The sequence below is a fragment of the Hibiscus syriacus genome, unplaced genomic scaffold, assembly GCF_006381635.1.
Source record: "Hibiscus syriacus cultivar Baekdansim isolate YM2019G1 unplaced genomic scaffold, ASM638163v2 tig00112344_pilon, whole genome shotgun sequence".
NCBI classification, from domain to species: Eukaryota; Viridiplantae; Streptophyta; class Magnoliopsida; order Malvales; family Malvaceae; genus Hibiscus; species Hibiscus syriacus.
In genome coordinates, this window is record NW_024063307.1 from 1,763,795 (window position 1) to 1,790,451 (window position 26,657).

General features: G+C 33.2%; 1 protein-coding gene across 1 annotated transcript; it reads right to left on the reverse strand.

The window, feature by feature from the left end:
- Nucleotides 1-6,660: 6,660 nt before the first annotated feature.
- LOC120178125 (probable leucine-rich repeat receptor-like protein kinase At1g68400) lies at nucleotides 6,661-9,419 on the reverse strand. The gene is given in 3 exon segments (XM_039184072.1): nucleotides 6,661-7,435; nucleotides 8,002-8,482; nucleotides 8,484-9,419. Coding segments are annotated over 3 exon segments (2,028 nt in total). The 5' UTR covers nucleotides 9,351-9,419; the 3' UTR covers nucleotides 6,661-6,755.
- Nucleotides 9,420-26,657: the final 17,238 nt, after the last annotated feature.

The following is a 26,657-nucleotide window of genomic DNA, read 5'->3' on the forward strand; positions in this document are numbered from 1 at the left end:
TTTTTATTTTTAAATAAAGTGAAAAACTATTTAATAAAGATATAAGTAAGTATTAAACTTGATGTAATAAAAATATATTCACATTATAGTTGAATAACAAAACTTTCGATCATTAATTTAAACTGTCATCAAGTTGGATCAAAAGGGCAGGGTAGTCGCCCCCTGAAATTTTAAAAGTACTATATATTTTAGATTTTTTTTATATATTTTTTATTGAAAATTTATTTTCACCCCCTGGAATTTTATAAGTTCGAATTCGCCCCCAACATAAAATCCTGCTCTGTCCCTGAGTGTCACATATTCGAATTTTATAATCATAAAAAATTATTACATAATTTAAATACAAAATATGGTGAAATTAACTTAAATGACTAGCTTAACTCAATGGTTGAGTGTCTTGCATTTTATATAAGAGACTTAAATTCAATTCATGCTAAGTGCAAGAACAATTTCTTTTATTTTATCTTCATAGTTGGTGACACGAGTCACCATTTAATTGGTTGAATAAAATTAAAAAAAATGTTGATGGAGAAATAGAAAGGTGATGTGGAAATAAAAAAAAATTAAAAATGACATGTCATGCCACATCAGCGTTTTCGTTAATGGTTTAGAAAAAAATAAAGTTTAGATACTAAAATGAAATCAAAATGATAGTGTAAGTACTAAATGTATAATTTATCCTTTTAATATTTACTTAATAAAGGCAATTTAATTAATGGTATGTTTCGGTGTATCATTTTAATGGTATATTACGTTGTGCAACGTGCGTTGTAAGCTCATTCTTAGATTTATTATCATCCATCTACCAACGATTTGTAATAGTTAGTTTTTGTAGTAATCATTTAAATGTGTATTTTTATTAACAATTAGCGATATTTACGTCTCAGTTAAAATCGAATTAACTAATCGAACCAAATTAGTTTAGTTAAACAACCGATCATTAATATTAGTTCGATCGGGGAATGATTAATTTTTTTAATATTTGGATAATGGTTAATTCAATTCAAAATTAATAAATGAACTAAATTAACTCAAAATATTAAATATTAAATACATTATATATATTAAATACATATTTTAAGCTTAAAATCATTAAGAATTAAGGCTCAATTATTTTTTAATCACACTAGACCTATTAATTATTAAGACCTAATTAAATTTTAACCGATATATATATATATATATATATATATATATATATATATAAACTCAAATCAATCTAATTATAAAAATTCGGTTAATCCGATTGCTCGGTTAATATTTAAAAACAATCGATTCAATTAGCAGTTAAAGAAAAAAGCTTGATTAATTTGATTTTTGAACAACTTGGCTTAGTAAATGCTCGAATTAATAGTTTGAGCGCCCCTATTTATAATCATTTTTATTTGTAATTCTAAAAAAATAATAATAATTGTAGTTTCTTTTTCATTTTATTTGATTTGTTATCGATTTTTCTTCGATTACTTGATTCAAAATCGTTTCAATAAATTCAATTGAATGACATACGTACTAGTTTGATCTAACTCATTTTCTGACATTAACTAAACGTAGGTTATGTAAATAATGTTGGAATTCTTGTCTCAAGCCTAGAGTTTGACCTAGGTGGGCTCAAGCCTTCCTTTAAGACGAAGGTTTGATCCTTCCTAATTTCAGTTCATCTAATCAAATAACTAAATTTATTGACTAAATTGAATATGCAAGTAATAAGAGGATTAAATAAGCGATTATTTTAATTTTTCAATTATCACGTCAATTCTTTTGTTAAATGATCTGATTATGTTAAGGGTAAAGTAAACAGATGGTCCTTTGATTATAAGACGTTGTTTTATTGAGTTCGTCGAATATTAAATGTTACAAATGGTCCTCCGACTATAGGGTGTTGCTTTGCTGAGTCTCTGACTATTAAAAGTTATAAAATGGTCAACAGACAATTCTTATGTTTCAAACTCGTCCTTTTCGTTAAAACTTGATGACAGTTTGAGCTACACGTTAACCTATCCAGATTAACATAAATCATGAAAATTCTCATATTATAACACGCGTCATTAGAAAATCGATTTAAATTCGTAATCAATAATAAAAGTTCATAATATATATATCATAATACAAGTTGAAAGACCAAATCAAATAAAAATATAATATCCCAAAGTACACATAAATATATAGAAAGTTAACGGAAAAAAAATTAAAATAAAGTCTAAAAACGTTCATACAATATCTGAAAATAGTTCGCACTACTAGACGATCTACCAGTCATAATCGTAAAAATTAGAGGATCTAAAAAGCTAGAAACTAGAAAATGAGTTAAAGGCTTAGTGTGTCCTCTGAGAGCTACAAATATCGATAACATATCATATTTAACTCAAACATGTCATAAAGATGCAAATTTAAATTCAGATAGCAGTAAATCAATTAACTATTATTGGAGTATTATAACAAAAAATTTCATACAACCTTACGTTTCATCGTAGATAATAGGATGAGGACGTTACCATCCGAAGAGTTACCTAAATCAATATACAAAAATCAGGATGGGGATTCTACCATTGAAAAATGATCCCAGTCAGAAACATAAATTAGGATGGGGATATAACCCTCCGAAGAGGAGCCCAAATAAAAACAAGACGGAGATGTTGCCCTCCATAGATAATCTCATGCAAAAATAGGACGGAAATATTTTCCTCCACATAGTATCCCATGTAGATGACAAAATTACGTCAATATATAGATTAAAAGAGATACGACATTAATCAGAAATCAGACATGTCACAGAGAAACATAATCAAAATACGAACATGCGTACAAATAACATCATACAACATATTAACATAAAATATTAAATGCATCAAATAGGTTAAGGGAACATACCACCAAGTCATATGCTTCCCACGATAGGTAGTACTAGATCATGTAGAATGATGGCCTAGAAACAACACTTACGCGTATCTCAAGATGAAAATGCAGAATTAAATTGAGTTGAGTGAGAGTGGTTGGGATCTATTGAACAATGATGTAGAGACTCGTAATCACATTCAGATCATATTACCAAAAAATGAATCCAAAATCTCATAATTCACATAACATAATTATAGCTTTAAGCGATAAATAATACAAAACATGACTTTCGAGCCAGATTTTTACAAAACGGACTCAGAAAATTAAAAAACGTAAAAACCGGAGTTAATGGAAAATGTTATCAGAAAAGTTAACAATTAACATCAAAGTCAATATTCAACGGTCAACCGTCTAATTCAGGTCGGGGTTCGATTTGAGTCAAAATGGTCCAGTCAGACCGTCCAAGGGGTTAACCTGATTCAGTCCCATGAAACAATCCCACACGTGGGGCGTGTGAGGTACCTTACAATGGTTTTTTTTGGGTGGGGTTGCTTACATGAACAGGGAAAAGAAAGAGAGAGAAGAATTAAGGGTCTTAAAGCAACCTAAATTTTTGGGTACTTATGCTAAAAGTCCCTCTATTTTTGAAAGTTCATGCATAAACATAGAAGTTTTTTAAATACTTCAATTTACCCCCAAATTGGAATACGATAAAGATATGATAGTTGTTTAAGATTTTTGAATCATATTGTATCATATCACAGTCAACAGATTAACGTCCAACTCAAATGTGTAACGGAAAAAAAAACATTAGACACATACTTTTAAAGGAAAAAAATTTTGGACACAAAAAATTAACTTTAGGTATAACTTATACACTTATTTTTTGTATCGAGCAAATTTTATACTTTTAATAAGTGAAGTAAAAAAAAATTATTACCGATATGAATAATTCAGATAACTTGTTTAATGGATATTGTTTAGGATTGAAAATTGAGTGGTTTGAATTTATTGTTTAATCAAAATAATTTATTAACGATTAATCGAACTCAAATTTACATATCTTTTATAGCATTTGCAAGTTTATTGGATTCCTGGGTAAACCGTAAATGAGATGTGATAGATCGTGAACTATTCGAGATAGACTCGGTTAAAGTTCGATAAATACTCAATTCGAGTTTTTAATGATTCGAAACGAGCTACTTGATACTAGACTCGAAAAGCTCGTGAGTAGCTGAAAATATAATATATTAAGATTTTATTTTTTTAAAATAAATTATTAATAATATTAACATTTATGTGTTGATTTTTTTAAAATACATTATAAGGTTTTTATGTATTTAAGGTTCGAGTTGAGTTTTAGACTTTAATTGAGTTAAGTTTAAGATTTTTTTTCTTTTTGAGCATTTTCGAGCTTTTACAAGCTTCAGTTCATAATTTTGAGTTCGAGTCGAGCTTGAAAATTTTATACTCGTGAGTTTTCGAGTCGAATTGAGCTCCATTTCAGAGTTTTCGAGTTGAGTCGAGATTAACAATACTCGAGTCTCGTTTACATCCCTATTCTAAGGGAGTATATTCAATAGTTAAGTTCCACATCCTGTTGAAATAGTTTCGAACTCTTCGAATGATCGAGGCCTTAAGTTGTCTCTTTAGACTTCAAAATGTCAACTGGCTCCATACTATCAACTTCGACCCTGAGGTTTTGCACGCCATGATTTCATGCCATCTCGAGTCCATCAAGCAGCACCCACATCTCAGCATGGAGCACCGAACAGCGACCAGTGTTCTTGCCAACAAGCCAGTTACCATTACTACTCCGTAAAGCACCTCCGCCTGTAATTGGACCAGAATTATGAGATTATTGCTTTGCTTCCAAATTTTCCATATCAGAAATCTGAATATGCAAGACTAGTCTACAACCAATCAAGTAAAGAAGAGGAAAAGAACACATCCTGTAATTGGTTGGGGACGAGGAAATTCCAAATTGTCTGAGCAGCATGGCAGTCTCTCAGAACATGTATAATGGTTTCTGCCCCATTTCCACAAACCGAGCAGTAATGATCGAAAGTGAGACCTCGCTTTACTCGCTCAACGTTTGTCATAATTCGTTGATGAAGAACCAACCACAAAAATTGCTTGATGCGTTGGGGGCGATCGGACTCCCACGCCAACTTCCAAGAATTATCATACGTGTTCCAATTATTCTGCTGGATTTGAGTGAAAACCTATTTAACCGTACATTTGCCTGATTGTTCCCATCTCCACATAAGTTGGTCTTGGCCAATGTTATCGCAAGGTGTCGGGACTCCAAGGATTTGTTAAACCATAGCATCATCCGGAGTACGACGCAATAAGCTTATATTCCATTCCCCCTCATTGGATACATAATCATGGATAATCACTTAGGGGTTCAAGATGCAATTTGAATTAAAATACTCCACTAGAGGATTAAAACCCAGAATCCAAGAGTCCATCTACCTATCGATCTCTAGAAATTAATTCTTCGACTGTCACTTATCTACCAACAAACACAATCACGGATGTGATTTCACACGCAAACGATTGATTTTCAAACAAAGATCCGTTTTTGGCTTCAAGGTGCAATGGCATCACCTCTTTGATGTTATACTTCAATTGAATAACTTGTACCTACAAGAAGTTCGGACGCATAAGAAAGTTACAACCCTACTTAACAAGGAAAACCTCATTTTGAGATCTTAAAGGACGAATGCCTAGACTGCCATGCATAGTGGGTTAACACAAGCACCCCAATTAACCAGAGAAACTTTTGGAACATTTTATGTGCCACTCCATATGAAGTGATGAGCAATTTGCTCAATTCGATCGTAGACTCTCTTAGAAATCGTGACAGTCTGCATAAAGTAATCAGGGATCGCCAAAAGGGTAGACTTAGCGAGGGTCACACGGCCTGCTAAAGATAACTTAGTCGTGGTCCAACTACTAAGCTTGCTTCGAACTTTATCGTCAATTATAATGCTGGCGAAACCAATATCTTTCTATGGTTAGATCTTGTCCCATATGAATATGCTGATGCAGATGTCCACTTTACTTGAATATCAAACATTTTCTTTTCCTCAAATGATTTGAAAATAGTAAGGAGAGATGAAAGAAGTTTTTTCTTCGTTTCAATTGTATTTTTTTTCATCCATGATACAAGATTTTACTTTAAAATAAATATTTAATTGTTTTATTATTATTTTAAATGTTTAACATTTTTTATTAAATTAAAATGATTACAAAATAATATATGTTTTAAGTATTCTCAATCATTTGACAATAAACGCTCAACCATTCATGCAACAGTCGTTGGTGCTCAAACGCGAGACCTCAAAGAATAACGATCATTTCTTTAACGATTGAGATTAAAGACGGACGCAGAACTTTAAATTAGGACGAAATTGAAGTTATAAAGTTATTTTTCTTTCCAACACGCTTGCCCAAGCTGGTTGTGTTATGTGATTTGTAAAGAAGTGTGAAGATCTGAAATATGATTTGTTTGTAACATTGAAACACTTACCTTAATTTTCTTCTTAATCCATACGACAATTTTCTAAAACTCTATACTACTGCCACTGTCACTGCCATGGCAGCTCACTATTACTTATTTTAATCAAATATAACTTTCTTATCCTTAAGATTGTAAGACTTTGTATTGATTAATTCGAAATTATTGCATCACACACTTAATTTTTTTTTGTAAGTGTATCTTTTAATATATATATAAAGATTCGAACTCAAAATTTTATTTAAAGAATCAAACTAATTTTAGAACCGAATTTTAGAAATCAATTTTCTATTACCAAATCACACAAAATCTGTGCAAGTCTTAATATCTTCAATTAGCACAAAACTAAGATTAAAACTTCAAAAACAAGATTTTACATCAACTCCCAACAAAATCACTGGCTAACTGCGCCGCATGTGGCTTCGGACAAGTATGGTGAGTCCGATACCGAGTCAGCCGCCTCATCATGACACGGTGAAACCTCCACCCCACGAATCTCGTCGATCATCTTCACTACGTGGCCAATTTTAGGTCGTTGATCAGGTGAGGCGGATGTACAAGCCATTGCAATCTGCAATAACCCAACCATTTCCTCCTCGATTTCCTTGTACCTCATTAGCTCCAGATCGAAAACCTCCGCCGTCCATTCCTCCCTCACCACCGACTGCACCCATCGGGGCAAATCCACGGGCCCGCTGTATCCATACCCCGCGCCACCGTTATTATCCACCACAGAAGGGCACTTCCCCGTCAGGGTCTCGAGTAACAAGACACCGAACGAGTACACATCGGATTTTTGGGTGGGTTTCCGAGCATCGGTTGATAATTCCGGCGCACGGTAGCCGTTCGATCTCGGGGCATTGTTGGTGGGTGATGCGAAGACGGAGAGTCCAAAGTCCGACACGTGTGCATCACCTGATTTATCGAGGAGGACATTCGTGGATTTGATGTTGCCATGGGTGAGTTTAAGAGTCTTGCATGTATTGTGAATAAAAGCTAAGCCACTAGCTGCTCCGGCTGCTATTTTCAGCCTCGTGGTCCAGTCCAACGGCGTTCTCCCCGGTCCTCGATTCCCTGTAGGGGGAAAAACAACGAATATTATACTACAGAACAAAGGTCGTGATCCTGGAAATTTGTATTCAAGTAAGGATGGATTATATATATCGGTGGGTCAAGTCTTATCAGAAAGTGATGGATGATGAACTAAGATTTTGATCAAACGGTGTTTATCGTTTCACTTTTTGGCCATATTCGCTGCAAAAAGAAATGGCCAAAGGCTCGTCATTGGGAAAAGAACAAAAAGAAAAAGGAAAAAGAAGACGTTATTGTCCACCGGAGATGGAGCCCTAACGGGATAAATCTTCTTCAAGCTTCACGTTCCAGGTGACAGACTATTATTTTAATTAATTTCATGTTCAACTACCAAATTAAGTTTTGCAAGTTATCCAAGCAAATGCAGTAATCAGACTGCCTGTACTTACGAGAAAGTGACCCATCAACCATTTCCATAAACCCCACAAATACATCTGCCCGGTGATGGTGGTTACTTCCACCCACCCACCGCAACAACAACAACCGGACTTGTTAATTTTGTATGAAATGAACTTGAAACTAATGCAAAAGAAGTAGCTGAAACGTACCGTGGAGTAGCCAAAACAAGCTACCATTGGGCATGTAATCGTAGACCAAGAGCTTCTCTTCCCTGGCAAAATAGTAGGCTTTCAAGCTAACCAAATGGGGATGCCTTAACCTTCCCAGAACTTCCATTTGTTGCTCAAATTCTCTCTTTACACCCACGTTTGCGTCTTTCAATCTCTTCACGGCCAACACGTTTCCATCATCGAGCACCGCTTTATACGCCGTACCGAACCCACCTTTTCCCAACATTTCCGCCGAAGCTCTCAACAAATCCTCCAGCTCAAACCTCCGGACCCCTTCGAAGAACACCATTCTTCCCCTCTCGAAACCCGGCTGTGCGGGATATGGACTCGAGGAGTAAACGATCTTCTCTCCTTCGAGAACCTTGGACCCCTTCCCCTCTCTCATTTTGGTAACGTAGTTTCGCCAGAAGTAACAGTAAAGCAAGAGGGAAACCAAAGCGAGAACCAAAACGTCGCCTAAAAATAATAGATATTAAAGCCAGTGGGTTTATTTTGGCTGCATTATGCTGATGATGAGAGTTTGGAGTTTTGTCGGGGTTTCCAGTCGCCGGCAATGAGCTTGGGGATGAAGCTATAACAGTTGGCTTTCGACCTGGCATTACCGGCGACGCTAATGCCCCGTCGGATCCGGGTTTTGTCGGGTTACTCTCAATACCCTTACATTTCTCCAATGGAGCTCCGCAAAGAGCTGCATTTGAACCAAAGGCCGTAACTGGGAAAATCGACAAAGATTGGGGTATTTCACCGGAAAGCTTGTTACCAGAAACGTTCAGGTCCTGGAGATTCGGAAGATTGAAACTATAAACCGGCCCTGAAAACCGATTCTCCTCGACCCGGAGCGTCAAAAGATGAGTCAAACGGTTGATAGTAACGGGAATCTCACCGGTAAAGTTGTTAAACGACAGATCGAGACGGTACAACCGAAACAGCGAGGTGACCGAAGCCGGGAACTCACCGGTGAACTCGTTATGGGACAAAAACAGGAGCTTCAGAGCATTGAGATTAGAAACGTCTGGAACCGGACCCGAGAGACGATTTTGCTTTAGACTGAGTACTCGAAGCTGGGTAAGCGAAGCAAGGGACTCGAAAGAGCCGGTGAGGTCGAGATTTTCCAGGACGAGCCGAGAGATTCGGTTCTGGAAACAGGTGACACCGGTCCAGGTACAAACGTCAACGGTTGGGTTCCACGAAGCTAGCTTGTTGAACTTGTCTGCGGCCGATTTGAAGTCCATTAATGGCTTTAAATCAGGGTTTTGAATAGCTTGGACAAGAGAACACAACAGAAAAATGAGTAAAAAATGTGAGTTGAAGAAGCTAATTTTCGCCATTTTTGCCCTGAGAGAAGCACACAGAGCAGGTGAAGTGAAGTTTTGTCTCAAGATTAGAGTTTGAAACGAAGGTTACAGGCTAGAGGAGGGGTTAGAGTGGAAATAACGCATAATATGAAGGGCTTGATTGATAATAACAAAAAGTTAAGGATTTCTTTTCTGGTCGATTGAACTGAACCAGCTGGATTTGCTGATAAAGCTTGTAACGTGTTCTATTACGAGGTAAGTTTATTATAAAAATATTATAATAATAAATATGTTGCTGCTGTCTTAATTAATTCTTTGTAACGTTTTAATAATTGTCTTAAATTAACTGCATTAACTTCCGATCTTAATCTGAATCTGATGAATTTGGACGGTCGAGATCATATCGAAAGGCTCACGGTAGGCGAATCAAATGAGGTTGAAATTGGTGAGTTTATTTTTTATTTTAGGGTAAATCAGTGGGTACTCTGCGGATTAGTGTAAACGAAAAAAAAAATTATTTTTATGTTTAAGTATAGTATAAATGATATAATAATAACTTAATTTATTGAGTGACCTTAGCCGTTAAAAAATGTTATTTTTTTAGTTATAGGGTTCGAGTAGTTACATTTACAGGTCGTATAAGTTATCAATGATTAAGAAAAATTCTAAACAGATATTATCTTATAATCATCTCACATTATTAAGAATAATATCATCTATTAAGTATAAGTTTTTATCATTTTTCATAAATTGATTCTAAAAACTAATATATTTTTAAATAAAATAAATAAGAAAGTTTCAAAGTAATAATTTTAATATTTTTTAATAATCTCATGTATATATTTTTTACTCAATTTATTTTTATAAATAATTATATGAAATTAGTTGATAAAGTTAACAACAATTTTTATATATAATCATTAAATTAAAACTTTTAACTTAACTAATAATTTCATATATATATATATATATATATATATATATATATATATATATATATATATATATCATTAAATTGAATTTTTTAACAGTAATTTATGCATATAATCATCAATTTAAATTGTTTAACTTAAATAATAATTTTAAAATTTTTATTAATAATTTCATATATATGTTTTAACTCAAAATTATTTAAAAAATTAAATTATTTGATAAATTTAACTACAATTTATATATATAATCATTAAATTAATTCCATATATTTGTAATAAAAAGTATTAAATAAAAATTAAAATTGTTAGTTAAGTTAAAAAATTTAATTTAATGATTATATATAAAAATTGTTGTTAACTTTATCAAATAATTTCATATACTTGTTTATAGAAATAAATTGAGTTAAAAATATATACATGAGATTATTAAAAAAATATTAAAAAATTGACGACAATTTGAGCTGGACGATAACTTGTTGATTATGATATGATAAAATCTGATCCCAAATTCTTAAACAATTATCATATCTCAGTCAACAAATTAACATTCATCTCAAACTATCATCAATTTTTTAACAAAAAAATGACTAGTTTGGAATATATGAATAGTCTGGTGATTATTTTATAACTTCTAATAGTCTAAGGGACTCAACAAAGTAACATCCTATAGTTAAAGGACAATTTTATAACTTTAATAATCGGAATACTCAATAAAACAATACTTTGTAGTCGGAGACTAAATAATTAAGGTACTTTTACTCTTAGCTTACATATGTGTGTTAATGTTTTATAATTCACATATTTCATTACCACAAACACCATTAACATCATAACATCATAGGGGATATATACTCAGTTATCCCATAACTCAATTTTTATTTAATGTTGACATGTAGTCATTAATAATTAAGGTTACAATTTTGTAACTTTTAATAATCAAATTTCTTAATAAAGCAATGTCCTATAGTTGAGGGATTATTTGTGTACTTTACCCTAATTTTTATTTTTTTTATTTAAATTTTATAATAGTTTAGTAAAATAAAAAAAAATCTTATAATTATATCTAAACCGTTTCAATTATTTTTCAGTTTTTCTCAACTAAGTTAATACTGATTAATTTGTGACTTTACTCGATCAAATATATAATATTACTATAAATTGTTATGTTATTGATATATATAATAAAAAAAGTGGTTTTTCCCCGGTGTCATATTCACTTTTCAACATTGAATTATCATTATGACGAATTTCAAAAAAAAAATATTAATAAAAAGTTTATCATGAGCGAAGGCACTTCGACATCTAGTGAAGGTAAGGTTCTATATAATTAATATATGTAGTATATAATAAAATTATTATTTTAATAAAAAAAAATTGAAACTCGATAGGATGATACTACAACAACAACAACAAAACCCTATTTCCATGTGTAATGGATAAGTGGGAGGTAGGATAGTAGGCTGCCTCCAACGCCAGAGTTGAGAGCAGCTTACGTGGTAGACCTCCTGCATTCAGCAAATTAAAGATAAAGATAAAATGCAATGCATGTATAAATCAATAAATAAATGCATAGTTGAACAATCTTCATATGTATTCCTCATATGCACGTATGTAATGGGAAGTAATATGTGTAAATAAATCTCTGCATTAAAATATCTGTATATAGACAGAAACGTAAGACCCGACTAAATTTAAAAAGAGGGAACCTGAAGAGAAGGATACACAATAGTCAACGGTAGCAAGCTACGAGAATGAATAAAGTCTAATGGGTTAAAAACCTAAAATAAGGCAACACTACTATGTTACCCTAGTTCTAAGCCTTCATAAATTCTAATGACAGAAACGTATATAAAGTACAAGTCATGGAAATTATTACAAAGGCATTAAAAAGAAGACAAAGATGTTACACCCTATGTCTGTGACCCGCACTACTCGGCTACCATGGTCTTAAGTCTCCATACTTTCCTATCAGAGGTCATGTCATCGGTAATGGCTAAATCCTTCAAATAAGCTCTCAAGCAGTCTTCTCACTTCCGCATTGGTCTTTCTCTCCTTCTGGCAGCATCGATTGTAATCGACTCTACCCTCCTGACCGCATCCGACGGTTGTCGCCTAATGACATGCCCAAACCACTGTAGTCTTCCCTCCCTTAAATTTTCGGATACAAACGCCACCCTAAGGACATCCTAATTTCTGTGGCCTCCTTTCTCCTTACGTGATCCTTCTTGATTGCCCAACATTGTGATCCATACAACAGCGTTGGTCTTATTGCCATTCTATAAAATTTTCCCTTAAGTTTTAGAGGCACCCTCTTGTCACACAAAACTCCAATAGTAGCCCTCCACTTTAGCCATCTCGCCTTTATACGATGTGTAACATCATCATCTACACCCCCATCTTTATGTATCATAGACCCTAGATACTTGAAACATTCTTTTGAGGGGATAACCTATCCCTTTATGCATACTTCTACATCTTCATCGTTTTTATTTTCACTGAAGTTTGAACATAAATACTCTGTCTTTTCAATATTGATCCTTAGACCTTTTACTTCCAAAGCAATCTTCCAGGCAGCCAGTCTTCTATTCAACTCAGTTTTTGTTTCGGCAACCAGGACAATGTTGTCAGCGAAAAACATACACCATGGAACACCGTCTGGTGTCGCACAATAGATGTCGTCCATAATCAAGGCGAAGATGTAAGGGCTAAGAGCTGACCCCTGGTGGAGTCCGATTTCCACCGAGAATGCCTCGGTGTCGCCAACTGTAGTCCTGATGTAAGTAGTAGATCTACAGTACATATCACGAATCGCCATGATATAAGCAGTTGGGATCTGTCTCGTTTCCAAGGTCTTCCAGATCGTATCGCGGGGAACACTATCATACGCCTTCTCAAGGTCAATGAACGCCATGTGAAGATCTCTATTTTTCCCCTATATTTCTCCATAAGCCATCGAAGTAGATGAATCGCCTCCGTAGTAGACCTGACTGGCATAAAGCCAAATTGGTTTTCCGAAACCCTAGTAACTTGTCTCAACCTAGCCTCTATCACCCTTTCCCATAGCTTCATGGTATGGATGAGTAGTTTAATACCTCTGTAGTTGCCACAACATTGGGGATCTTCTTTATTCTTATATATTGATATCACCGTAGACTCTCTCCACTCCTCTGGCATCTTGGCAGTCTCTAAAATAATATTAAAGATGTTGGTCAACCAATTTACTCCCTCTTCTCCTAGGGCCAACCACACAGTGATAGGAATTTGATCTGGACCTACAACTTTTTCCCTCTCCATCTTTCTAATAGCCATTTTGACTTCCTCAAACCCAATCCTACTTGTAGGGCATCCATTGGCCGCAGGATGATGGTCAGCTGACCCATCAACGGTACTATCTCTACAGGGAGATGCACCGTCATTAAATAAGCTAAAGAAGTAACTATCCCAAACTCTCTTAATATCATGATCTTTCGAACATCATTGTTGTCCTTAATAAACCTAATGCTACCTAGATAATATTTCCTATTTTCCTTGGATTTTGCAATCCTGAAGATGTCGTTTTGTCCTTCCTTGGTGTCTAATCTCTTGTACATTTCCTCGTATGCCTTATCCTTTTATTTAGCCATTGTTTTCTTGGCTTCCCCCTTTGCCTCCTTGTATCTTTGTTTAGCTCTCGATCTTTCTTCGTTGTCATTGCATTGTAGAAACTCCTTGAAGCAAGTTTGCTTTGTCTTCACCTTAGTTTGGACTTTGTCATTCCACCACCATGATTCTTTATGTGTTGAAAACATTTTGATATTTCGATATAACAAATTAAGTTAAATAAATTTTAAGATTTTCCAAAATGATTTTCTAAGTATATTCGATATAATTATTCGAATATCAAAACATTACTCAAAACATTTCAAAAATCATTTTAATCCTTACTTAAGTGTAAAATTAAGTTTTAATCTTAAAACAATTTCAAAATAATCTTTCAAAGTATTTCGAACCATTTTAAAGCCAAAAATTCCAGATTACTCAAAGGGAACCGATTCCCCCCCCCCAAGGGGGTACCGATTCCCCCCTGAATGGTTTGGCTCCGAGATTTCCAGAATGCTCGGAGGGAACCGATTCCCCCATAGGGGGTACCGATTCCCCCCGTTCAACGGTTGAAATATTTGAATTTTACACTTAGGGAACCGATTCCCCATAGGGGGTACCGATTCCCCCCACGCTCCAAACTGTTTTATTAATTGTTTTCACACTAAAACGGCTATATGATCTTCACTAATCATCCCCAACGTTCAGAAGAGATTCAAGGTGTATTTAAACAAGTTCTGAAGCCCTTGATCAACAAGAAATCATAGAGAAACAAGAGAGAAAGCATCAAACATCAAGTTTGTGCAAATCAAGCCAATTTTTCCTTTCAATATTCATTTTGCTTTCAAGAACACCATTTGTGCTCATTTGTAATTATCTTTGAGTGTTCTTTTCTTGTTCTAGAATTGTGCAAACATCTTACCTTGTGAGGTTTTCTTGTAAGTTTGCAAATTTGTAATCTTCTCTTTGGGAAAAAGAGTGTTCTCAAGAGTTGGGGTATACTCTTGAGGGATTTTGTAAGGTTATCTCTTTGGCCTCAAAAGAAAGAACAAATTAGTGAATTTGTTGGAAAATCCTTAGTGTGGATAGCTAAGGTAGTGGACGCAGACTTTGTTTGAGAAAGTCGAACCACTGTAAATCGCTATGTAATTACTTTCAAATTTTCTGCAAAAGCTTCCACGAAATTTTTAATTGCCAATTCACACCCCTCTTGGCCGATTCTGTCGATCGATTAGCTCAACAATTGGCATCAGAGCCTAACTCATTTGAAGGTTTAATCACCTCTTGAGTCGATTCGGGAAGAGTTATATCGATTATTAAAGTCATCAATGGCCTCTGCTTCAAACTTCGACTCCGGTCTCGATTCGATGCCCGTCAACAAGCCTCCTTTCTTCAATGGAGCTAACTATGCCTATTGGAAGAATAGAATGATGTACTTCATTCAAGCAAGTGACATGGGAGCATGGAATGCTGTAGAAGAAGGATACATCAAAAATCTCACTCATCCAAGGTTGTGGAGTGAAGGAGAGACAAGAATATTCCAGCTCAACTCCAAAGCCATCCATATTATTTTTTGTGCTCTTGGACCAGATGAATACGGAAGAGTTTCATCATGTACAACCGCCAAAGAAATATGGGACAAGCTTCAAGTCACACATGAAGGTACATATGAGGTAAAGAAATCAAAAATTAGTATTCTAACGCATAGCTATGAAAATTTCATGATGAAACCAAATGAAGACATCAAAGCTATGACGGATAGATTTTCAACGATTGTCAATGGTCTCAAATCATATGGAGAGATCATCTCAAATGAAAAGCTTGTGAGGAAGTTAGTCTACTCCCTCCCAAAATCATGGCAATCAAAGAAGACGGCAATCATCGAGTCTAAGGACCTATCGTCCTTAACTCTTGAAGAACTTATCGGTTCACTCCTCACTCATGAGATGATGCTTGAAGATGAGGTGGACCTTGATAAAGTTGAAGAGACACCAAAGGAAAAGGAAAAGAAGAAAAATATTGGAGTTGCTCTCAAATCCACAAAAGATGAGAGTGATTCTAATAATGATGATGATGACGAGGAAATGGCATTGTTTGCCAAACGGTTCAGAAAAATGATGAGACCTTACCAAGGAAGAAAATTCAAACGAAACGAAGGCCTCAAAAATGAACCAAAAGAGAAGGACCCAATCATTTGCTATGAATACAAAAAGCCGGGGCATGTCAAACATAATTGCCCACAATTGAAGAAAAAGGGTCAATCAAAGAATAAACACAAGGTTCATGTGGCTACATGGAGCGATGAAGAAAGTTCTGATGAAGAGGAACAATAAGTAGCAAACTTGTGCTTGATGGCATTCGGGGAAGATTCTAAGGTAACCTCTAACTCATCCGATTTTGATTATTTATCTTATGATAAGTTATTTGAGGAGTACAATGGGTTGGCTTCGGATTATGAGAAATTGTTTTTAAAATATAAAAATGATGTTTCAAAATTGAAAAATGAAAACAAACTCATATCCAAAACCAACAACGATCTTGAAAGTAAAATCAAAGATTTGCAAATCAAACTAGAAGAGTTTGAAAAAAAAATTAGATTTGCAAAATTTACTTTCAAAGATCAATAATGATCATCAAAAGAAAATTGATGATCTTAAAACTTCTTTTGATAAAGTTGGAACAAAACATTTTGAAAAAGGTGGAAATTCAAAATCCAACTTTGTTAGAAAAAGTTTTAGAAACTACAATCATAGAGGTCCCCAAAAAACCTCTAATGGAAAAATCATTAGAAGTATGTGGGTTCCTAAAGAACTCATTACTACTAAAGATAAAAATATCCTACACAAATGGATACCTAAAGGGACTAGGATTTTGGAAACTAATGAATATGGACCCAAAAGAATTTGGGTACCAAAAATCAAAAATTAATCTATGTTTGTAGGGAAAGGAGCATTGTTACAAGGCACGGGAAACAAATTCAAATTCATGGTACCTTGATAGTGGATGCTCAAGACATATGACCGGAGACAAAAGCCAGTTCATTGAGCTTAACGCCAAAAATAGAGGAGAAGTGACTTTTGGAGACAATTCAAAAGGTCACATTGAAGGTATTGGTACAATAGGTAATACCTCTTCCATACAAATTAAGAATGTTTTATATGTGAATGGATTAAAGCATAATCTATTGAGTATTAGTCAATTATGCGATAAAGGATTCAATGTCTTATTTGAAATTAATGGTTGTAAAGTCATTGACATTGCATCTAATCGGATTATGCTTGTTGGTCATAGAATAGGAAACATTTACATAGTGCATTTAGATTCTATTGATATGACTAATTTATGCCTAGTTGCTAAGGATGAGCATGATAGTTGGTTATGGCATAGGAGACTAGGTCATGCTAGTATGAGTGTTTTGCAACGGTTAATTCAAGGAGACTTAGTAAGAGGGTTGCCTAAGCTTAAATTTGATAATGATAAAATCTGTGATTCTTGTGCTAAAGGAAAGCAAAAACGAGTTTCTTTTAAATCTATTAATGATGTATCAACTAGTAGAGTATTACAATTGATCCATTTAGATCTTTTTGGGCCAACTATAACTACTAGCTTGGGAGGAAAACAATATGCATTTGTCTTGGTAGATGACTATTCTAGATACACTTGGGTTCTATTCTTAAGTACTAAAGATGAAGCATTAGAAAATTTCATCACATTTTCAAAAATAATCCAAAATGAAAAAGGTTACTCTATCACTAGTGTTAGAAGTGATCATGAAACTGAATTTGAAAATCTTGGATTTATTGAGTTTTGTAATTCTAATGGTATTAGCCATAATTTTTCAGCACCTAGAACCCCTCAACAAAATGGAGTTGTTGAGAGGAAAAATCGAACTTTAGAAGAAATGGCTAGAACCATGCTTTGTGAAAATAATTTGCCAAAATATTTTTGGGCGGAAGCCACAAATACCGCTTGTTATGTTATAAATCGAGTAATGATTAGGCCAATTTTAAAGAAAACTCCATATGAAATTCTCAAAAATAAAAAGCCTAACATTAGCTATTTTCATCCTTTTGGATGTAAATGTTTTGTTTTAAACAACGGTAAAGAAAACCTTGGCAAATTTGATGCTAAAAGTGATGAGGGAATTTTTCTGGGTTATTCCTTAAATTCTAAAGCTTATCGTGTATTTAATAAAAGAACTTTAGTTGTAGAAGAGTCTATACATGCTGTTTTCGATGATAATCCCCTTCCGAGGAAGGATTCTTCTGTTAATGATGATGTAGGTATTGTACAAGCAAATGACGTTAGATATGACGTTGGAGAATCATCATCAAAGAAAGAAACAAAAGATGAGGAAACTCATGATCCCCTCGAGAATCCAACCAGTGAAGAAAGGGAAGTATCTTTTCCAAGAGAGTACAACTATATCAAGGATGGTGAAATTATATGTGATCCATCAAAAGGGGTAACTACTCGATCTTCTCTTAGAAATATCTGTAATTATGTTGCATTTATTTCATGCATAGAGCCTAACAACATCAAAGAAGCATTAAAAGATGAACATTGGATTATGGCTATGCAAGAAGAATTAAATCAATTTGAGAGAAGTAAAGTATGAACATTAGTTGAAAGGCCTAGTAATAAATCTACTGTAGGTACTAGATGGGTTTTTAGAAATAAACTTTATGAAAGTGGTAATATAGTGAGGAACAAGGCTAGACTTGTTGCTCAAGGCTATACCCAAGAAGAGGGCATAGACTATGATGAAACATACGCTCCCGTAGCTAGGATGGAAGCAATTAGAATATTATTAGCATTTGCATGTTTCAATGAATTTAAATTATATCAAATGGATGTTAAAATTGCATTTTTAAATGGTTTTATAAAAGAAGAAGTGTACGTGGAACAACCTCCAGGTTTTGAAGATTCAAATTTTCTGGATCATGTTTTAAAATTGACAAAAGCTCTTTATGGTTTAAAACAAGCTCCTAGAGCTTGGTATGAAAGATTGTCAAATTTTTTAATTGAAAAAGGTTTTTTAAAAGGAAAGGTTGACACTACATTGTTTTTAAAGAGAAAAGGTAAAGATTTATTAGTAGTTCAAATTTATGTTGATGATATAATATTTGGTTCTACTAATGATGTTCTTTGCAAAGAATTTTCTAAGCTAATGCAAAGTGAGTTTGAGATGAGCATGATGGGGGAGCTCTCATTTTTCTTGGGACTCCAAATCAAGCAAAGAAAAGATGGCATCTTCATTAATCAAGCTAAGTACGTCAAAGATATGCTCAAGAAGTTTGGACTGGAAAATGGGAAACCTCATAACACTCCAATAAGCTCTTCAACAAAGCTTGACTTAGATGAAGGAGGTAAATGTGTAGATGTTAAATTATATAGGTCAATGATTGGCTCTTTGCTTTATCTAACCGCAAGTAGACCGGATATTATGTTTAGTGTTTGCTTGTGTGCTAGGTTTCAATCATGTCCTAAAGAATCACATTTACTAGCTGTTAAGAGAATCTTTAGATACCTTAAGGACACTCCTAGTTTAGGACTTTGGTATCCTAGAGACTCTAGCTTTAGCTTGCATGCCTTTTCTAATGCGGATTATGGAGGATGCAAATTAGATAGGAAAAGCACCTCTGGTACTTGCCAATTCCTTGGAAATATGATGATTTCTTGGTTTTCAAAGAAACAAAATTGTGTTGCATTATCTACCACTGAAGCGGAATACATTTCAGCCGGTAGTTGTTGTGCACAAGTTTTATGGATGAAACAACAACTTTTTGATTATGGAATTGAAGTAGGTACCATTCCTATCAAGTGTGACAATACTAGTGCTAATTGTCTCACTAAAAATCCCATCCAACACTCTAGAACTAAGCACATTGAAATAAGACATCACTTCATTAGAGACCATGTCACTAAGGAAGATGTAGTTCTAGAATATGTTGATACTTTGCATCAATTAGCGGATATCTTTACAAAACCCTTAGACAAGGAAAGGTTTTGGACACTTAGAAGAGAATTAGGTTTAACTAACCTATCTTCACTTAGTGTTTAAAATAATTTAGCACTTTTAATAAATACTGAAAAATGCTTATAATAATAATTTTTGATTGCATTCTTGCTATTAGTTAGGGGGAGTTTATGATTCTTAGTGAAAATTAATTTTATGTTCAAATAATGTTTAAAGATTAATTTAATTGTTTGAACATAATTATTTTTCAATATATGAGTTGCCTATACCACTAGAGAAGATTAATTTAGCATTTTATGTGCTTAAAAGTCAGATTTTAGCATTTTGGTGCAGAGGGAATCGATCCCCCCATGAGGGAACCGATTCCCCCTTTGAAGGGGAACCGATTCCCCCCACAGGGGAATCGATACCCCCTGGGGTTCTGTTAAAATCGGGCAGAACCCTTCAAAACACGCAAAAACCCTCCTTTTCTTCTTCTTCCGCCGTTATTCACCTCTAAATCTCTCAAATCTCCATTTTTGCCTCAAATCAGCGATATTAATCGGAATTTGCTTCAAATATCATCTCCTAAACTTGCAATCATCATTAAAATCGTACAAACAACATCTAAATCCCCTCAATCTTCATCTTTCAAGGTAAATTTTTCTAAACTCTCTATTTCATTGATTTTGAACATAGGATTAGTTTTAATTAGTTCTAGGCTGAAATAGTGATCGGGCATTGATTGTTTAGTGATTAGAAACTAGATGTTACAACTAATTTCATCAAAAACACAAAAAATTTCCAAAAATTTTAAATTTTCGAAATTAAAAAAAAAATATTGTTGTTTTTCAAATCATTGTGTTTTGATTAAATTATGTTATTGTTATGAAAACTATACATATATTGTTTCTCAAAACCATATTTTTTTTAAAAAAAGTTTTTCAAAAACTTTGCCCATTAGGATTGATTTAGAGAACCTTGAAATATTGAGGACTCAATTGAGTTTTGGGATTAATTGAATTGCATACATTTGTTTTTAAAATTGCAGGTTATCCAATCTATTCCGATTTCCTTCACCATGTCTAATCCTAAACGTGCTAGGTCTTCATCTAGTCGTTCACATCGACAACCAAATCCACCTCCAAATCCTCCACCAATTCCAATTTCTAATCCTAATCCTATTGATCCTAATTTGACTATCCAAAATTCGTGTTTCAATCATCATGGTCCTAGAAATCATCGTTTTTGGTATTATCAATATTTCGACTCTTACAAAATCCGGGAAGAACGTATTCCTTCTCGTCAAGCTATGTTAGCTATCAATTTTAAATATCTTCCTCTTTTACAAGAGTGGAAATTTGATAAACTCTTTGACCTTGAACCCATCGTTTACCATCAACTTGTTCGTATTTTCTATTCTAATGCCGTTTGTGTTAAAGACCAAACTGAAACCGAAACCATAGGAATTCGTTCCTACCTTCTAGGACAATTATTATATATTGACTCGGCTTACATAGCCAATACATTCAGATTAGATAATGAAGGGATTTCAAATGAAAAAATAGGTTTTAGGATCTCGTTATAAAAGAAGGGATAGTGCAAGTGTCCTAGACCTTCATGAACGTTTTCTTCATCTAATGATTTCTTGGTGGTTTCGACCATCTGGAGGTCGTTATTCTACTCTTAGAGCCTTAGATCTTTGGTGGTTACATTGTTTCGAAAACAATATTAAAATCAACCTACCTCAGATTATTTTTGCTGAAATTGTTGAAACCGTAAATCTTGTTCCTAATAAAAAACTTTGTTCATCTCTTGTTTACGGTTGTATTTTGAGTAATATGTTTTCCAAAGCTGGGCTTAGAGTCGGTCTAGATGCCGTTTTTCCTCTTAAGAAACAAATTAACCTTCTTTCCTTAACGAGAGCGGGATGGATTAAGGATAAGGAAATCGGGGAATGGGTTCGATCTTCTGCAACTACTCCGGGAGCTAGTTCTTCACAAGCTCCACCCGAAACTGACGAAGATCTCGAGCTTGAGCAACTAATGCGAGACATCGATGAAGCTGAAGATGAACCTGAGCAGGCCGAGGAGCAGCCCGAAGAGCAAGCACAACAATCGACTCAAATGCCTCCATATTTTCAATCTTTTATGGAGACATTTGATTACCGATATGCGACCATGGATTCGCGCTTTAATTCTATAGAGTCCCATTTATCCACAATGGGAGCTCAACAATTAGAAATTCTTCGGGAAATGCGTGCAAATAATGAAGCAACCAACGCACGTATTAATGACCTCTTCCTCCTCCTAATCCGGATATATGATTAAATGTTTTACTTTGTTTTCCAAACTTATTGTTTTAACATTTTGAATATTTTGGGATGTTTGAATTTGAGGATTGTGAATTTGTTTGGATTTATGGATGGTTGGAACTTATATGTTTGGTGTGATTTATTTATTATTGCATCATTTACATCATTATTAGCAATATGACCAATTTTGCCATATCACATTATTTATGAATATTGATTACGGAACTAATGGCTAACGTTTCTCTTAATTGTGATCTTAGCAGCTTATGCATACATATACCTAATCAATTGGCTTAATATTTTTCACGTTTATTTGAATCTTTTTGATTTAACAAAAAGGGGGAGAAGTGTGTTTTAAGTGTGTTTTTTAAAATGATAAATGGGAGAAGTGTTAAAGTAAGGGGGAGTAATTTCAAAACTTGATTTCAAAATCTTAAAATTACTAAAATGTTTTGTTATATCAAAAAGGGGGAGATTGTTGAAAACATTTTGATATTTCGATATAACAAATTAAGTTAAATGAATTTTAAGATTTTCCAAAATGATTTTCTAAGTATATTCGATATAATTATTCGAATATCAAAACATTACTCAAAATATTTCAAAAATCATTTTTAATCCTTACTTAAGTGTAAAATTAAGTTTTAATCTTAAAACAATTTCAAAATAATCTTTCAAAGTATTTCGAACCATTTCAAAGCCAAAAATTCCAGATTGCTCAAAGGGAACCGATTCCCCCCCCAAGGGGGTACCGATTCCCCCCTGAATGGTTTGGCTCCGAGATTTCCAGAATGCTCGGAGGGAACCGATTCTCCCATAGGGGGTACCGATTCCCCCCTGTTCAATGGTCGAAATATTTGAATTTTACACTTAGGGAACCGATTCCCCATAGGGGGTACTGATTCCCCCCACGCTCCAAACTGTTTTATTAATTGTTTTCACACTAAAACGGCTATATGATCTTCACTAATCATCCCCAACGTTCAAAAGAGATTCAAGGTGTATTTAAACAAGTTCTGAAGCCCTTGATCAACAAGAAATCATAGAGAAACAAGAGAGAAAGCATCAAACATCAAGTTTGTGCAAATCAAGCCAATTTTTCCTTTCAATATTCATTTTGCTTTCAAGAACACTATTTGTGCTCATTTGTAATTATCTTTGAGTGTTCTTTTCTTGTTCTAGAATTGTGCAAACATCTTACCTTGTGAGGTTTTCTTGTAAGTTTGCAAATTTGTAATCTTCTCTTTGGGAAAAAGAGTGTTCTCAAGAGTTGGGGTATACTCTTGAGGGATTTTGTAAGGTTATCTCTTTGGCCTCAAAAGAAAGAACAAATTAGTGAATTTGTTGGAAAATCCTTAGTGTGGATAGCTAAGGTAGTGGACGTAGACTTTGTTTGAGAAAGTCGAACCACTGTAAATCGCTGTGCAATTACTTTCAATTTTTCTGCAAAAGCTTCCACGAAATTTTTAATTGCCAATTCACCCCCCTCTTGGCCGATTCCGTCGATCGATTAACTCAACATTATGTTCCTTGACCTTCTCTGTCGATAACCCAAGGGTGTTTTTGCCCACCTCTCTGATGAAATTTGCCATATTTTTCCATAACATATTTGCATCATTTGAGTTTGTAGTTCCAAAACCTGTACTTGACAACACCTTACTCCTAAAGTCATCAGATGTCGCTCCATGTAAGTTCTTCTAAAGGATCCTAGGTTTACCAAATTTAGCCCTCCTATGAGTGCTCCACCCGTGGCGTACGCGGAACACCAAAACTAACAATCTGTGTTGTGATGCGCATGCCTCTTCAGGGAACACCTTACAGTCAATGTAAGCCCATCGATCCCGATTTCGAACCAAGATGTAGTCGATTTGGGCTATGGAATGTAATCAAGTTCACATCTCTCTTGTTAAAGAAAAGTTAGTGACCACCATATCGTGTGCAGTAGCAAATTCAAGCAACGTACGCTCCTCCTCATTCCTAGTACCAAAACCGAAACCCCCATGAACACCGTCATACCCGTCAATTGCACTACCTATATGGCCATTGAAGTATCCCCCTATGAAAACTCTTTGGGCCTCCAGAATACTCCTAAGTACATCATCTAACTGATCCCAGAAGCAACGTTTCTCCCCCTCCCCTAAGCCAACGTGTGGGGCGTACACTGAGAGGACATTCACCACTTCCGCTTCTATAATAACCTTAATCAACATGATCCTATCACGGTATCTACAAACTTCAACTACATTTTCCTTGAGCCTAGATTTAGAGTATTTATTTATGAATAAAAATAAATGTTTGAAAAGTAAATATGAATATGAAAAAGCCAATAAAAAGTATTTATTTATGAAATGTGGAAGTATTTATTATTATTTTTATTAAAACTACTTATTATATAATTTATGAGATAGATTTAGAGTTACCTAATATGATTAACTAAATTTATAAATTTGATAATTTAAAACTATTCATAATCATACAACCCTTATTTAATATAAAAATAACCAAAAACATGAAAATGATATGAAAACTAATGTAAATAAGGTTTGTTAAAATTAATTTAAAATATTTTTGTCTATAGAGAGAGAGGATAAGTCTACAACACATCACTGAAGGGACACATCGAAACACACAATTAATTAAATTGTTTTAATTAAGTAAATATTAAAAGGGTAAATTATACGTTTAGTATTTACACTATCATTTTTGTTTCGCTTTAGTACATAAACTTTATTTTTTTCAAAGCCATTAACAACAATATTGATGTGGCATGATATGTCAAATTTTTTAATTTTTTATTTCCACATCATTTTTCTATTTATCTATCAATATTTTTTAATTAATTTTATTCAATGAATTAAAATGGTGACACGTGTCACCAACTATGTAGATAAAATAAAATAAAGTATTATTGCACTTAGCATGAATTAAACACAAGCCTCTTAAATGAAATGCAAGACACTCAACCATTGAACTAAACTAATTATTTAAGTTAATCTTACCATATTTTATATTTAACTTATATAATATTATCACCACAAAATCATTATTTTTTATGATTATAAAATTCAAATGTGTGAGACTTTAAATTAAAGATCGAAAGCTTAGTCATTCAACTATAATGTGAATATATTTTTATCATATAAAATTAATACTTACTTGTATCATTATTAAATTAAAGAATAATTTTCACTTTATTTATAAATAAAAATAACTAAGTAAATATTTAAATATATTTATAAATTTATATTAAATTATTCTAAAAAGTATATTTATAATATTATGAAAATATTTATTTACTTTTTAAAATCATATTATTTATTTGAAATAATATTAATTAATTATTTTAAATAATATTATTTTAAAATTATCTATTTAATTTTAAATAATATTATACATGAATAGTTGGATACTAAATGCATAATTTACCCTAAATTTTAAATTATTTAAAAATAAATAAATAATTTAAAAATAATATTTCAAATAAATAATTAATTTGATTTTAAAAAAATAAATATTTTTATAATATTATAAATATACTTTTTTATAATTGTTTCATATTATTTTATATAAAAATATATTAATTATTTAATTATTTTTATTTCTAAATAAAGTGAAAAATTAGTCTTTTAACTTAATAATAATATAAGCAAGTATTAAGTTCATTACAATAATAAAAAAAATCCACACTATAGTTGAGTGACTAAGCTCTTGGTGACTAATTTAAAGTTTCTCATTTTTGAATTTTATAATCATCTAAAAATATTGATTTTGTGGTGATATCGTTATATAAGTTAAATACATAATGTAGTGGAATTTATCCAAATGACTAGCTTTGCTCAATGGTTGAGTTCTTTGTTTCTTATGTAAGAGACCCAAGATTAATTCACCGCATAATTAGATGAATAAAATTATTTAAAAAAATGCTGAAAAATAAAAAAAAATATGATGTAGTAATCAAAAAAATTAAAAAAATTGACATGTCTACCAAATAAGCTTTTCATTAATGATTTTAAAAAATTGAAGTTTAAATACTAAAACGAAACAAAAGTGATAATTTAAGTACAAAATGTTTAATTTAGCATTTTAATATTTACTTAATAAGTACAATTTAATTAATAGTGTATTTTGGTGTATCATTTTAGTGATGTGTTGCGGTGTGCGTTGTGATTGTAGAATTTTCACACACATATAATAAAATTATTTCCTAAAAACATTCATGTAATAAATTATTGCAATTGTATAATATATATAATTTAAAATTTTACAAAAATATTAATTATCATTTTAAATATTAAGAAAAAAACGAAAGCCAATTAATTTTAGTAAATTAAAAGGAAAATTATAAAATAAATTCAATATATATTATCAAAACTTACTCGAAGCCCGAATGAAACTGAAAGCTAAATATTTCTTGGATGGTAAGTTTCTCATTTTTCTTTCTATAAAAACCAAGTGCAATGGCAAAAATATAAACCCAATTTCTGATTATTCTATCAAGTTCAAATTCAAACCCAAACCCAAACCGAAAACACTTCCTCCAAGAACTCATAACGGCT